General features: G+C 32.1%; 1 protein-coding gene across 1 annotated transcript; it reads right to left on the bottom strand.

Moving 5' to 3' along the window:
• Positions 1–13979: 13979 nt before the first annotated feature.
• LOC145942141 (peroxisomal membrane protein PEX13-like) lies at positions 13980–15523 on the bottom strand. The gene is given in 6 exon segments (XM_083048619.1): positions 13980–14099; positions 14101–14405; positions 14704–14898; positions 15014–15261; positions 15333–15375; positions 15511–15523. Coding segments are annotated over 6 exon segments (918 nt in total). The 3' UTR covers positions 13980–13985.
• Between the last annotated feature and the right edge of the window lie 2 nt (positions 15524–15525).

Below are 15525 nucleotides of genomic sequence, written 5' to 3'. Positions count from 1 at the left end.
CACAGAACACGAAACTGAATTAACAGAATTAAGAGCCAAATTACACACGATAAATAATAACTTGGAAAACAATGAGCAAAGGTTTTCACCAAAAAATACTTTCTATACCCAATGGCAACCAACGGAATAATCCTTACCGTAGTAATAGCAATAATAATTTATATAACAAAAAAACCAGGAAAACAAAGGAACTAACCGTATACAAATCTACGACAATACCAAGACCAAAACCAATATTAAAACGTAGTCTAAGCACGCGATATTAGAAGTAAGAAAATTGTAAAGCATTGTAAATATCGCTATAGGACTAAGAAAACTACGTGCCTCCGTTTTCTTTTCTAACGGGGGAGGGATGTTATAGCCCTAAAAGCTATAACTATAATTATTAAAATCACATAATATAATTATTATTATTTTTGTATATATTACACAAAAATAAGTAAGACGCATGCTTGCAAAAGCGCTGACGCAATAAGAATTTCGACAAGCATACGAAATCAGAAAAACGAGACTAACGCTGAGTAAGCACTGCGCTAATTAAGAATTAAGAAATTACCAAAATCGCAAGCAAAGCGTTCCATTAACCTCCTTCGCTTGCGACTGGTAACCCAATTATTAGATATAAAAAGGATCCTAAGACAACTCTCGAGGTCCCAGTCAAGCTGTAGTAAAGCGCCATTACGTTAATAACAAACGACGACACGATTGTGAACAAGTGATCTATGCAACAACTGTGTAAGCATACTTTGTACAACAGACTATTTATATTAAATTTATTGTGAAACCACAAACGGAAGTGAGATTCCCCCTGACGTTCCCGAGCTTCCTAGTTCTAATTCGGTAGCGATCCCATAACTATCGTGTGCCTCACAAGGGCATAACAAGAGAAAGAGAGAGCGTGTTAAGTCCTGGAGGGAGATTTTGACGCGTTCTGGCGTGATCTATGTAGGTACGCAATAGAAAGCCTGGCGCGCGGGCCGAGCGGTAGAACATGCGTGGTCAGGACTTATGAAGAGAACGCGACGTCGCAGGACAACATAAACATGTATGCTTACGTACGTGTGCGTAAGGAAGGAAATGTAAGTAGTGAATCTTAAGTACTATATTATTGCTTGAGATAATAAATAGTGCTAACTCGATATTCAAATATATATACCAGTTGGTTTTATTTATTAATAATTTATTTATTCTTCAATAAGATGAACTAATACTGTCTTTTATTAATTTACAGGTAGAGAAGGAAGCGGTTATCGCCCTGAGAGAGGCGTGACCTTGAGGCTATAGGCAGAAGTTCACCCTTGTAGAGGCGCTCCCCGAGAATTGGGTATAGAGCTGGAAGAATCGTCAAGGATCGCTCGCCCTGTCGGAGGCGCTCTAATGGATAGGAGCGGTGCGACGCCCTGTGAGAGGCGCGCGGTAACGAATGAATTTTTGATAGAAGACAGAATTATAATTAGATAAGTATAAAAATTCCTTAAGTAATAATTATTTTTCTTATATATCAGTCTGAGCTTGTGGTTATTTTACAGATTCGAAAACCTGTGCCAATGGGGGATCGTAGTTTTACTACTATGCGGTCGATGAAGAAGATTATGGAGAGAAGAGCGAAAAGTAGTGAAACTCTGTGTCGAGTTAAATATATATTATTTTTGAATCGTGAAACAATTGTTAGTACCGTCGCGATACTTTGGTTATTTGATAGTTAAAGCGTTGCGTTAATTATAATGAATTAATTTATAATGTAATTAGTTAAGAGATGGTTAGGTAGCGCTCGAGAATAATTATAATAATAAGTTTGATTAATACTTACTATAGATTGTAGGTTTCCAGCAAGTTACTTGTAGAATAAATTTGTAAGATAGTTAAGAATAATGAGTATTTATTTTATACACTCTAGTATAAGTATAAGAATATTAAGTAGATGTGTGTAAGTAGAAGTAGAATAAGTAGATACGAAGTGAATGTATATATAATGATGATTTATAATTCTTATAATAATGAATCAATTCTGAATGATGTATTGGCTATAATAAATATGACTATTACTGAATTACAATTCTTATAATAATGAATTTGACTATTATGATAACTATAGTGATATATTGGCTATAATGATGAAGAATAATTCTTATAATAATAAACATCCCTTGCGAGCGGCGTATATATACCTCTGGGCTACCCCCAGATTACGGAAGCAGGCGGTTACAATATTTCCACGTGTCTCCGAATGATAGGGTCTCGCGAGAGAGTTTGAATATAATAACCGTTGTATTATATTTGCACAGCAACATTTGTATATCTATTTTTAGTCGTGATGTTATTATCGCTGTTTTTATAATGTATGTTCTTTTAATATTTGTATTTGTCAAACAATAGGTGTTTTTATATTGAGTAAATAAAGAATACGTTAATTTCAAATGTTCCTGTGTTTTGGTGTTGTTATTTTAAATGCCCTTGTTTCCGTATAGTTGCGAAAAGATATATACAGGGTGTAACTAAACAAACGCATACGAAGCACACTATCAGGTGCAGGACAACAAACTAAATCGAAAAGTCCTGAGCCATTTTTTTATCTGAGCTTTATTTTTTACGCTATAAATTGTTAAAGTTTGCCAATCAGCGCGTGGCTACAACGGAAGGCAGCGTAGGCGCCGCCTACTGGGTGGGGAGCGCGGGATAGGAGAGTAGCGAGACAAAGTGGGGCGAAGCGAATGTAGCATGTCTCTGCTCTTTTTTGTACGTTTTGCGTAGCTCTTAAAATTTGATTATTCTCGATACTCTCGGCAGTGTGGAATATTTAATTTTTCCATCTCGTTAGCTGTCTCCATATTTGTTTAGAAATACTTTTTCTTTGAAGAGAAAGGTCACATGAGTTGTAGTCCGGAGATCGAGCAGGCCACGGACTAGTACTGAATCCTTCCCATCCTTGAGCAAAATTTTTATCGAAGTAATGGCAGATGATACTTTTGAATAAGATTCATTGAAATTAATATTAAAAGTTCCGATAATTGGACTTAAATATTAAATTTATTTTAAGCGCAAAGTATGTTTTTATTTTTAACATATTTAACAAAAAAAAACTTTCTTGATGTATGAAAACATTATAATACATATGTATGTAGTAATGACTACTTTTATTAAGATTTTTAGTCTTGATGTGTGAACATGATATAAAAATTAAGCCCTGAGAGTAGAATACAATATTGAAACTGAGATAGCGATCTTCACAATTTCGATAGATTCTATTAAACTACGCAATAAAATAATAATTATAAACATTTGTATAATAATAAAATAAAAATAAATAATAATATAAATTATAATAAAATTAAACATATTTATAATAATAAAATGAAAAGTAAATAATAATATAAATATAATAATAAAATAAAAATAAAGATTTAAAAATAAATATTTAATTTATAATAAATATAAATTTATAATAAAAAATAAATTTATAATAAAAATAAATATTTTCATAATAAAAATAATTCTTATGTGTTAACAAAATAATTATTTAACTAAAATTAAAGAAATTGTTCGAAATGAGTTCCTCCCACTTCGATACATATTTCTGCTCTTTTTTGTACGTCTTGCGTAGCTTTTTGTATATGATGATGTTCAATTCTTTGGACAGTGTGGAATACCAATTCTCCCATTTCGTCTGCGGTTTCGATGTTGTTATTTAAAAACACTTTTTCTTTAATCGCTCCCCAAAGATAAAAATCACATGGGTTGAAGTCCGGAGATCGAGCAGGCCACGGAGTTATTGAACCTTTTCCAAACCATCCTTGTGGAAAATTTTCATTAAGATAACGGCGGACGATACCTTTGAATAAATTCATTGATATTAATACTAAAAGTGATTCAATAGATAATTAGACTTCAATGCTAACTTCTAAGTGCAAAATGTATGTTTTTACTTTTAATATATTTAATAAAACTTTCTTTATGAAAACAAATTATACACAATACACATGTATGTAATAAATACTGTTATTAAAATTTTTAGTGTTGATGAAGCACGATATAAAAATTAACCTTTAAGGGTAGACTATAATATTGAATCTGAGATAGCAATCTTAACTAATTTTGATTTCTTCTAAACTGTATGCAATAAACATTTTTATAGTAAAAATTTCTTACGTGCAGAATGGGCAGGTGCGCCATCATGCATGAATATCATAGCTCGTCTAGTTAATGCTACATCTTCCGAATTATTCTCTGCCGGAATTAATAAATCTGGCAGATCATTTCGCAAGAAATTGAGATATTCTTGAGCATTTAAACGTTCTGGTAGTATAAAAGGTCCAATCTAAGCTTAATTAATAAAGTTATATTAATAATAGGAACAATATTAGTAACAAAACAGTAGTATAATTAACGATTACAAATTAGAATTCTATAAAGAAAATGTTTATTGTATTGATTATAAATAAAAAAGATATGTCAAATCGAGAGAGACATTAAGGGCCAGTTTTTCAATAATAGTTTAAACTTATTGTTAGATCGAAGTTTAAACTTTGCGCAGAACACATGTGCACATAGTTTCAACTTCGATCTAATTTTAAACTATTATTAAATAACTGGCCTTAAGGGTCGGCAGGCGACCCAGGCAAACTCCGAATTGATGTTGGAGACCTCACGCGGTGACAACGCGAAACTCCGATTTCAGTGTTGCCACGCTGAGAAACGAACTCCCAGGTTCTATGTAGTGGTGTATGTATGTACACGTACACACACCATTGCATTGCTCACGCGGACGCACGGTAGAGAGACAAGGATCGATTATCACGTTATCCTTGTTCCTCTACCGTGCTGATCACGTGCTCATGCTACACGCGAGATACGGCCTGAAAATGCTTTCTGGCCTTCCGTAGCAGAAGGCAGTAACGTAGCAAGGCTAATAAGCACCCACGTTTTGTAAATTTTATATATGCTTATGCACATATGTGCGTATATTATATATAAATATATATATATATATTACTAAAAATTATATGTATGTTTTATAATTGTCTAATGATAAATAATAACAGTAGCATAATTGAGAGTGAATTAGTATACAATATATGTTAGACACGGGTACTTTAGACTTGACAATTTATTGCTTATACTTTTTTATCGATACTTTATGTATAGTCAGCGTGATAGAGAGACAAGAATAAGAGAACGAATATAAATTATCATTAGCTTGTAGCAATCATAGATTGACGAATATGTTGATTATTCTTCATTTCTTTTCGATTATTGATGTTATTGTATAATTTGCTCCATAAATACTTATAACGTGAAAAAACTTATGTCGAGTAATGTATGATGGCTCAATGCAAGGATGTTCAGTGTATCACCCAGTAAACTAGAGTTCAAATCAATATCAATTTTTTTATAATATATTGCAATATAGAAAAATTATTAAAAAAATATATTTCGGCGATTAATTTAAACATTTTTTTGAAAATATTTTAATTATTTTACTACACACACTATATAAATGCAAAATAATTCAGAAAATAAATTTAAAAAATTAATAATAAAAATCAACATACCAGCTATTTGTGTGTGTGTGTGTGTGTGTGTGTGTGTGTGTGTGTGTGTGTGTGTGTGTGTGTGTGTGTGTGTGTGTGTGTGTAGCTGCAATTGATTTATTACTTGATTAATTTATTTACGGAATTATTTTGCATTTAATATATATAGTGTGTGTAATTGTAAAATGATTAAAATATTTTCAATATAAAAATTTTGAAGTTTATCGCCTTAAAAAATATATTTCTATGATTTTTCTATATTCCAATATATTATAAAAAAAATTGATATTGATATATTTGAACTCAAGTTTTCTACGAGATTGAATATTCTTGCATTGAGCCATCATACGTTACTCGTAAGTTCTTACACGTTATAATAGTATTTATGTAGCAGAGAGAAAGAGATAAGAGAGAGATTATACAATATAACATCAATAATCGAAAAAAAAATCAAGAACGCTTGTCATATCTGTGTTTGTGTGTATATATATAAACTTATATATTATATATTTTATAAATAAGTTAAATATTATATGCAGACAATGTACAAGACGTTCAGTTTGTGCCATAAAGCTCAAGCTTCAATCAATAAAATATTCCAATGAATATATATAATCAACAATTATTTTTATATAATAATAAGTATTTGAATATATAAAAAAATTTTTAAAAATTTGTTTAAGATTATTTTAAAAAGAATATTTAAAATATTTTTTTAATATTTAAAATATTCTTTTTCTCAATTAAAAAAAATATTTTTTAATATTTTTATATATTCAAATATACTATATACTATAATATAAAAATAATTGTTGATTATTATATTGGATTATTAATTGATTGAGGCTAGAGCTTTTAACATGGCAGTAGCGTTGTTTTTTTTTTTTTTTTTTTACGTGGGGGAAACCTTCAAAAGGCACCCCGGTTTTCCGGGATAGTGTGAGATTCTTACTCACTAAAACCCCCACTGTGCATACGTTACCTGCTGCAATATAATGGCGTTGATTCAATGGTATGCCACGCCTCTTCATTGAAAGTGATCCGCCCTTCTCCAAATCTATCTGCAACAACAAGCAACTCTATGCTGCATACATAGATTAATACCAATATAATTATAATAAAATAAATTATTCATTATAAAATTTGCAAGGAAAACAATGTCAATTATATAATATTAAAATATCAATTACTTATAATAAAATCATAACTTTTTGCGCTTATCGGAAACACAACAATACAAGCGCTACAACATATTGTTACATATTCTTATCCCGAAAATCGTTATATATAAATATTTAGTACAAAATATTGAAAAAAATATGTAATATAAATATAAAAATATAATATAAATAATAAGAAAATATATTTTTTATTTAATCGGCTCTCAATATTAATAAATAATAAATAAATAAATGTGATCTGATGTTCTAGATGTCGGCCAATAGAGCCAAGCGCGTTTTTCCATTGTAAGTACGAGGTTAATTGATAATTAATCAAATGGAACTCAGTGATCTCAAACCAAGAGATACTGTTCCGAAAAATTAGAAATTAATTTTCGCGCTTGGCTCTATTGGCCGACATCTAGAACATCAGATCACATTTATTTATTTATTATTTATTAATATTGAGAGCCGATTAAATAAAAAATATATTTTCTTAAGTTTACGCCGGGGCCTAATCATGGCGTTATTTACAAAAACATCTAATTTAGAAGGCAAATGAAAAATATAGGATCGAAAGGGTCTGAATAGCTTAGTGGTAAGAGCAGTCGCCCGGAAAGCGAAAGACGCGGGTTCAATTCCCGCTTCAGCGACTTTTCGGACCTATATTTTTCTCGCCTCTTTTTCCATTGTAAGTACGAGGTTAATTGATAATTAATCAAATGGAACTCAGTGATCTCAAATCAAGAGATACTGTTCCGAAAAATTAGAAATTAATTTTCGTGCTTGGCTCTATTGGCCGACATCTAGAACATCAGATCACATTTATTTATTTATTATTTATAAATAATAAGAAATGTAAAAGTATGATATATGCAATTTTTTCCAATGCAATCAAACTTCTATTAATTATATATTTGATTGTATTATTTTTGAGATCTTTTTTATTTTAAAGTTTTAAATGCAGTACGATTACTCATCTCATGGGATAAAGATATATAATAATATGTATACAATGTACAGTAAACAATAGCAAGCAATGTACATATAAACATACATTTAAATATCTAATATCTTTTCTATAATTTGAAGTTAATAAAAATTTAAATTTATGTAATTGCTATTGTTTCTGTACATATTTAATAAACAACACGAATAAATAATTCGAGTGGATCGCAATTTAAACTAAGTTAAATGATTGCGTCGCAAAGTGACCTCAACCATATTATGGGAAGTATACTGTATAAAATATTTCTTGTTATTTTACATGCAACTTTATTTATTATGTGTTTCTATACTTGTAGCTTGTAATTTGTTTAATTTTCATCTACCTATTACTAAATATTTTTGAAAATAGTACATTGCAAAACAAAACCTATCTGATATTAACACTTTGCGACGCAATCACCTCAGTTCAAATTGCGATCTAATTTGCAATGCACTATTTTCAAAACAAAAGTATAACATAAAATTTAATTGTCATAAATAAATTTAATATTACATATATAAAATATAGAATGGGCCCCTCCAACGCCCATTCCCGTGAGAACGCAACCAATATTCTTTTATCGTCTCTCCGAGATTTTTATGTTACTATATGTTCTATACAATGCCGATTGCAGATAACTTCTACCATCTTATTTTATCATTGTTTATTTTTGCATAATGGCAGCAATAAAAGCTTACAAAGATGGGTTAAATAATGAAAAATATTAATTCGGAAAAGGCAATAATTTGTTGCTTTCTAGAATTTTAATTAAATGACGTCTCATGCATTTTATGTCACTGGAATATTTTTCATTACAAGGATTTCCTTTCAAGGCTACAATTGTAGCGAAAGCCGGAGAAAAATTCCACAAGAGGTGCAATCCGGTTGTGTTTGCACTTCTTCGAAAATTATATCATATTCGTTTATCTTGGGATAACGAAGGCGAATATATTCTTTTTCTTTAGCATACAATTTATCGTACGTAGTATCAGGTAAGCTGTCGTACACGTGAAGTTTGGTGCCATCAAAATAAATGCATCGCCAATGATCTGTGCAATTTCCGCCAATAATTTGTAAGCTTTTATTGCTACGACTAGCTTCACTTATGTGCGGGTATTCTAAATATAACACACTTTGTGTTTCAAAGCAAGAAGTCTCTCTTACAATGCGTAATAATAAATCTAACGATTCATCATTTAATTTACTATCTATGGGCAAAACATTATTCTTTACTAATAAAAGAGAAGGTATCACATCATCTAACATTTTTCTTAGTCTTTTTATGTCATCCTCAGTTACATCTCGTTTTTCATTCGAGTAATCAGTTATAATGCAATCGTCATCTTGCTCTATTTCTGGAATAGCAACAGTGGTAGTAGTGGTAGTAGTGCTTTCGATAACACTTTCCACTTTTATGTCATTTTTCCGAGCCGCTTGTGCTTCGATGACATATTGCAGTTCCTGAATAGGCATATTTCTTGCTACTCTACTATCTATTATTTCAGCAACCAAGCAGTCCTCGTAGAATCGTTTAAACAGTGCTGACATTTTTGTTTCCCAAAATCTGTCATCACGCTCGACAATCGTGTACTTCAATCCAAAGGGTGTCCACACAGCAAAAATGCAATACTTTCTTTGCGTTATGTGGAGTTGTCCCTGCACTTGGAAGTAGTACGCGTGTCTTTGATTCATTCGAGTGTCATCCGTTTTATCAAATATTCTATAAATATGTGAAATCTTATTGAGCATTGCAGTGATAGGAGACACATGCCGCGCCGCATAAGGACATTTAATCTCAACGATAGTATCGTCTCGACAATGCCGTCACGCGTCGCGGCAAGATATGGGATAGTTTCATCTATAAATATACCACAATTATTAATTTCTATCCCTAATTCCACCTGCAATTGCTCTCGTGCCATCATCTCTTTTTCTTTACCCCACTCAACAGCCGCGCCCGTCAATCGAGGAGGATAAAGAATTGCTTTCACAAGATTTTGGCACGAAGTTGTTTCTCTTCTGCTACAAACTTTTCCAAAGTTTGAAGCAGTGAGAAGATTTCGCCGTATGTTGTGCCACTCCGGGTTTTCATGCTGACCCCGTGTAGCACACTCCAATACAGCATAATTACGTTGTTGCTCTAATAACATTTCATAATGATTAAGTCTCAGCTGTTCGTACATATTACCTTCGATATCTGGCCGTTCTACATTTGGTCCATAATTTTTATCAGCCGTTATTTTAGCGGAAAATTTAGATGTACGAACAGAGAGACCTAATTCTTTCGCCGCACGTGTTCGTTGAAGTTGGTTGGAATTTTTTTTTATATTTCTATTTTCAATGATTTCTGTTCGTTTCGGTGGTTTTTTATCCATCGCACGACAAACAGAACTCAAGGCTTGCGAAGTATTACATTGCAATACGGCTGCTTTAACGCGTGTTTGATAAGAGCCTTTCATGGCATAATAAACGCGCTTGCCACCAATAAATTTACTTATAATTGCATTACAACTTTCAACAGAATTACTAGTAAATTTATATAGTAAGCTATCGTCATTTTCTATTATGCGTTTCATAGCATTTTCTACTTTTTCTAATAATCCTGCACGTTGTAATTGGAACACAAGATTTTGCTCGCCTTCTTTCTGTTGTCCATTACAGAAATATTGAAGCGAAGCACAATCTTTATGTTCACCAAATACATGGCTAGGTATATTATTTAAATCTTTAATTAATTCTGAAATTTTTGTTTGCCAACTAACTTTACGATTGCGACGAAAGTCGACAGCCTTTACAACAGCGTTTCGAATTTTCATAACGGCTATCAACGGCTTTCTTCAATTTTGAAATATTTCTACCACCGGTACTACTCGCTTCACGTATTTTATTACAAAGATTGCGGAGAAGATGATTCGTGCATTCAATCTTCTCCACAACAATATTAGGATACGGTGGAAAATCTCTCAATTTTTTTAATACATTACTATCACCGTCACCAATATATTGACTATAAATAAGGCCATGCATTTCTAAACTAAGTCGGAAGCCTTCGAGGATTATATCACTTTCCATACTGGTGGAGCTCTGATTACTTCCCCAATTTTTAAAACATGTATGCTCTTTTGCTACTACATTAATTTTAGCTGCTCTGGCGCAGACAGTACAATATTTATTACGGACACCAACAAATAACACTTTTTTAGAATGATATCCCGTAATAATAGCTGCTCCGGATGGAGAATCGTAACTACCAGTACGGTAGGATCTCTTCATCCACGAGCCGTCTGTTATCACGGGTATATGCGGAATGCCGTCTATGACATCTCCTCTTTCGATTGCCAAACGTTTTTCCTCTTCGCCAGCCACGCGCATTTCTTTTTCCGCGGCGGCGGCGAAGGCTTCCGACATTTCATTATGATGTCTTATATATTTTTTATTATCCATGCATAGAATATCTACAGCAGCAAGAAGTTCTTCAAGCTGCTTATGACCAGTCCCTGTCAATATAGTACCGGATACGATATCACTATTGACATCCAATATTCTGTCATCTGTCGGTTCACTACAAAAGTCGAATGACCTGTTACACATTCGACATGTGACAGAAAAATTGCTTTTCAGACCGTCAGACTTCTTTTCGCGTAATACAAGATCAGCGAAACGACATTCGCCGAGCCAATAAGTGGATATTTTCTGCAATTCAGCAAAAACATGCCCAAAATCAACGATACGTCGCCCATTAATCTCTTCAGAATATAAACGATATGCGTCGATATTCTCATCAGTATGCAAAACAAAATTTTCTATATCTTCGACATCTTCGACATTTTCGATGTCTTCAACATTTTCGACGTTTTCGACATTTTCAATGTTTTCAGTGTCTTTGATATCTTTGATATTGTTTTGCATACTTTCCGATTCCATGCATGAATTTGCAGAATTGTCAAGAAATGTAAACGACTGCGGTGACAACGCATCATTATCTGTCATAACATTTGCCTCATCTGTGTATGCGTACGGCTTGTTTATCGACAAACTAGTCAAATTTTCACAAAATTCACGAACATCTGATAGTGATCCCACAGAAGCATCATCATCGAAAATATTTATATTTTTTTCAGATAATAGAGAAAATGTATCCATAGATAATGATTGCGATGTCGACATGTCATCATTTACATTTCTTTTATCCTCGCATGCATATAATTGGTGTAATTTACCTGGAATTTCCATGAAATCCGATACGCATCCCAATGATCTTTTTCTGGAGTCCTCATCAATTCTTTCTTGATTCACAACAAAAGAATTGTCACAAAAATTTGTGTCACGCGCTTGTCGCATGTGACGCATTTTTTGTGATAAAGACACACGTTGTGCCGAAGCTGTTTTCATCTTATTAGTATATTTAGGCATAATGAATGTATATGCTCTCTAAATAATACTAATAATACTAATAATACTCTAATAAATACTCTAATAACACAGAACACTCTGCACTGACACCAAAACAATACTCTATACTCTATATACTCTGTGCTACTGAAACCATATGGAAGCTTAGATCGCGTGATATAAACGATATAATTGCACTCGATAATCGATAGTACATGTTAGCATAATGGCGAACCGTGAACGTGGTAAGTAATTGTTCTCTTTATTTATATATGTATTTATATATGTATATGTATGTACGTATTATATATGTATATATATGTACATATTATACCCAAATATAAAAATATTGCACATTTTATATATTTATATATAAAGCATTCATTTATTCATTTATGGCGTAACATTATTTTTGTACACCATGATTTTTTCTAACCTGTAATAACCTCTATTTGACCTTTATATATTTATCGATGTATATACATGTATGTATATAAATACATGTGCAAATATTGTATGCATTATATATATAAAACATTTTTTGCAGCAATACCGCTACCGCCACCGGGACTACCCGTGCCGGTTGAGCACGTGCCGGATGAGCACGGCCTACCGGTGCACGGCCTACCTGTGCACGGACTACCGGTGCACGGCCTACCGGTGCACGGCCTACCTGTGCACGGCCTACCTGTGCACGGACTACCGGTGCACGGCCTACCGATGCACGGCCTACCGCCCAGGCCGCCTGGGCCCGGATGCATTATTATAATGCCTAACGCACGACAACAAGCAGTAAATATATAATGGGTGCTTTCCAACAACGACACAGAGCGACACAGAGCGACACAGAATATCATTCTATCTTTGTTGTTCACTGGTATTGAAAGAAGATAGAACGATACTCTGTGTCGCACTGTGTCGTTGTTGGAAAGGACCCAATTTGTAGAAATATTATTTTATATACTAATATAATTAATATAATTAATTTAATATCTACTCGAATCGGTTTCATTAATTTTATACATATTAAAATGGCTAAAATAATAAAAATTAAAATAATAAAAATTAAAATAATAAAATTAAAATTATTTTATAAAATAATTATTTTTTTTATAGTTGCCTCAATCAGAGCGAAGAAGGCGGTATCGCCAACGCTGCCGCGAGCGACGGCTCCAACAGCCGCTGCCACCACCGCCACTGCAAGCACCACCGCCACCACAAGCACCACCACCACCGCCACCGCAAGCACCACCGCTACCACAAGCACCACCAAGTTACCAAAGAAGTCAGAGAGGCCGGGGAAGAGGAAAAGGGAAAAAAGTTTTTATTTGGAATTTATATTAATATAAATTCCAAATCATATGCGTGCTCAAGCAATTAAATCTAATTTGGTATTGAAATGTGTCCTATTCGTTCATGCACCAACATTTACAATATGACTTGCATTTGCTCTTTGCCTTTTTTCTTTAATTAAAAATTTAACGAATCTTAATCTTTAATTAAATATTTATAACAAATAACAGATCTTCTTAAGTATATCCACATATTATATACAAAAAACTTCTGTTGTAACTTAAAATATAAAATATTATATTACTATAAAAATTAAAAATAGTGAAGCCTATATCTTTATTTTACAATAAGATCTTCAATAAAGACATTCTCATTAAAAGTTTTAATAAATAAACTTCTACAATGTCCTTTGATTCTTATATTGAAATAGAGCTCCCTGGTTATTTAATATTTAGTAAATATATGGCGTATTTGATACATTATTTAAGATATTATATATTATTTAAGAATATCAGTCATGTTTTTTTATGAAGACTTTTATAGAGGCCACATATATAAGATTGAGAGTGTGTGACTACGTATTGAAACAGATAAGTTTAGATTCAAGTAAATCCTACATTTGAACTAAAGTAAGTCGTTTTTAATATTAGTCTCAGAGAAATCAGTATTTTGTTGGCTGGTGCTAGGTTCTAGTGTACTTACATATGTTGTTTCAGCCTCGTTATTAGAAGCGATTAGAAGCATTTTTCATGTTAGTTGGAATTAGCATAGACGCAGTGGCATTTCCATTACTTTCTAATTCTGATTTCTTCTTCAACTGTCCCACTATAGTTACATAATTAGCAGGCACTAAACCAACACTCTTATTGTCAGTGGCTATCCACCAACCTGGCATACTTTTTGATTGTAAGGATCGTGGCGCCAGCCATATTTTTTGACCAGTTCTGAGACTCAATTCTTCATTGGAAATAGCCGTGAAATCGTATATTGCAGTTGCTACGCATACAGGATTCTCACACTTGACCCATTCATTTGGATCATTGACTGTAAGTTTGTAAGTTGATATTATGTTTGTACATTTATAAAAAGATATTAAAACTAAGCACTAAAATATTAAAGTATATCTTAAAAATATCAGGAATTGTAAAGAAAAAAATTTTTTTAAATTGAATGTTTTAGAAAATATTATAAAAGGTATAAACTTTCATAAAAATGGTTTGATTTTTTTCAAATGCAAGAGTTTAATGATGAGGGAAACTATACATAAATTATTATTTTAAAAATATATCATATTCATTTTATAAATTTCATATATGTAGATATAATAGAAAAATATAATTACCTTTTATTTCAGTTTGCCTTATACTATTCAATATCTTGTGAATTAAATATGGAATAGCAACAAATATACCGAGAAACAGAATATTCATCCATGAAGAAATCCGTCCTTTCGACGTTGTGTGTTCTCCGTTCGTCGTTTGTACCATTGATTGCTGCCACAAATCTTCTGCTGTAACTTTCTGCGTATTTTGAAGACCTAAGAGTAAAGAAATAATTAATTATTAAATATAAATTTTTATTATTAACTGTTATATAAATTATGGGAAAACGTTATGTAAATTATAGAAGTTTCAGCTACAATAAACTCTCACCAAGCATAAATAAAATTTTTCTATAAATCCATTTCATAACTCGAATTAAAGCAAATGTGCTCAGCAATTGCCCAAATGTCGAACGTAATTTGCCAATATTATCTGCCACACTTAAAAATGCTCTGAAGGAACGTGTCAAGGCAAAATATGTTGAGTCCAATAACATTGTGATAGATGAAAATGTATGTAATACTGTTTCCACTACACGGAAAGTCGACCTCGTACTTTCTTCTGCGTACTGTTGAAATCTGTAGCATGTGAAACAAATTATTTATTAATTAAAGAATGTTGTTGGATAAATTTGGATATTTTTTTAAGCAAAAATAAGACTCTATGGTATTCGAAAAGAATATATTGACAAACTAGTTTATAATCAATAAATTAGATTTTATATATATGAATTATTTTTCTTCCTTTGTTTTTATAATTTCAAGTCTTTCTTTGTAACAACTATAGCCACCTTTTTTATTTAAGATTGTAACCATAAATAAATAAACAATTGTGGAGCATGA

Source organism: Prenolepis imparis, unplaced genomic scaffold, assembly GCF_030444845.1.
Source record: "Prenolepis imparis isolate NDT839.2.m4 unplaced genomic scaffold, iyPreImpa1.0 SCAF_10, whole genome shotgun sequence".
In the NCBI taxonomy this organism is placed as follows: domain Eukaryota; kingdom Metazoa; phylum Arthropoda; class Insecta; order Hymenoptera; family Formicidae; genus Prenolepis; species Prenolepis imparis.
This window is presented reverse-complemented; position numbering and strand designations above follow the sequence as displayed.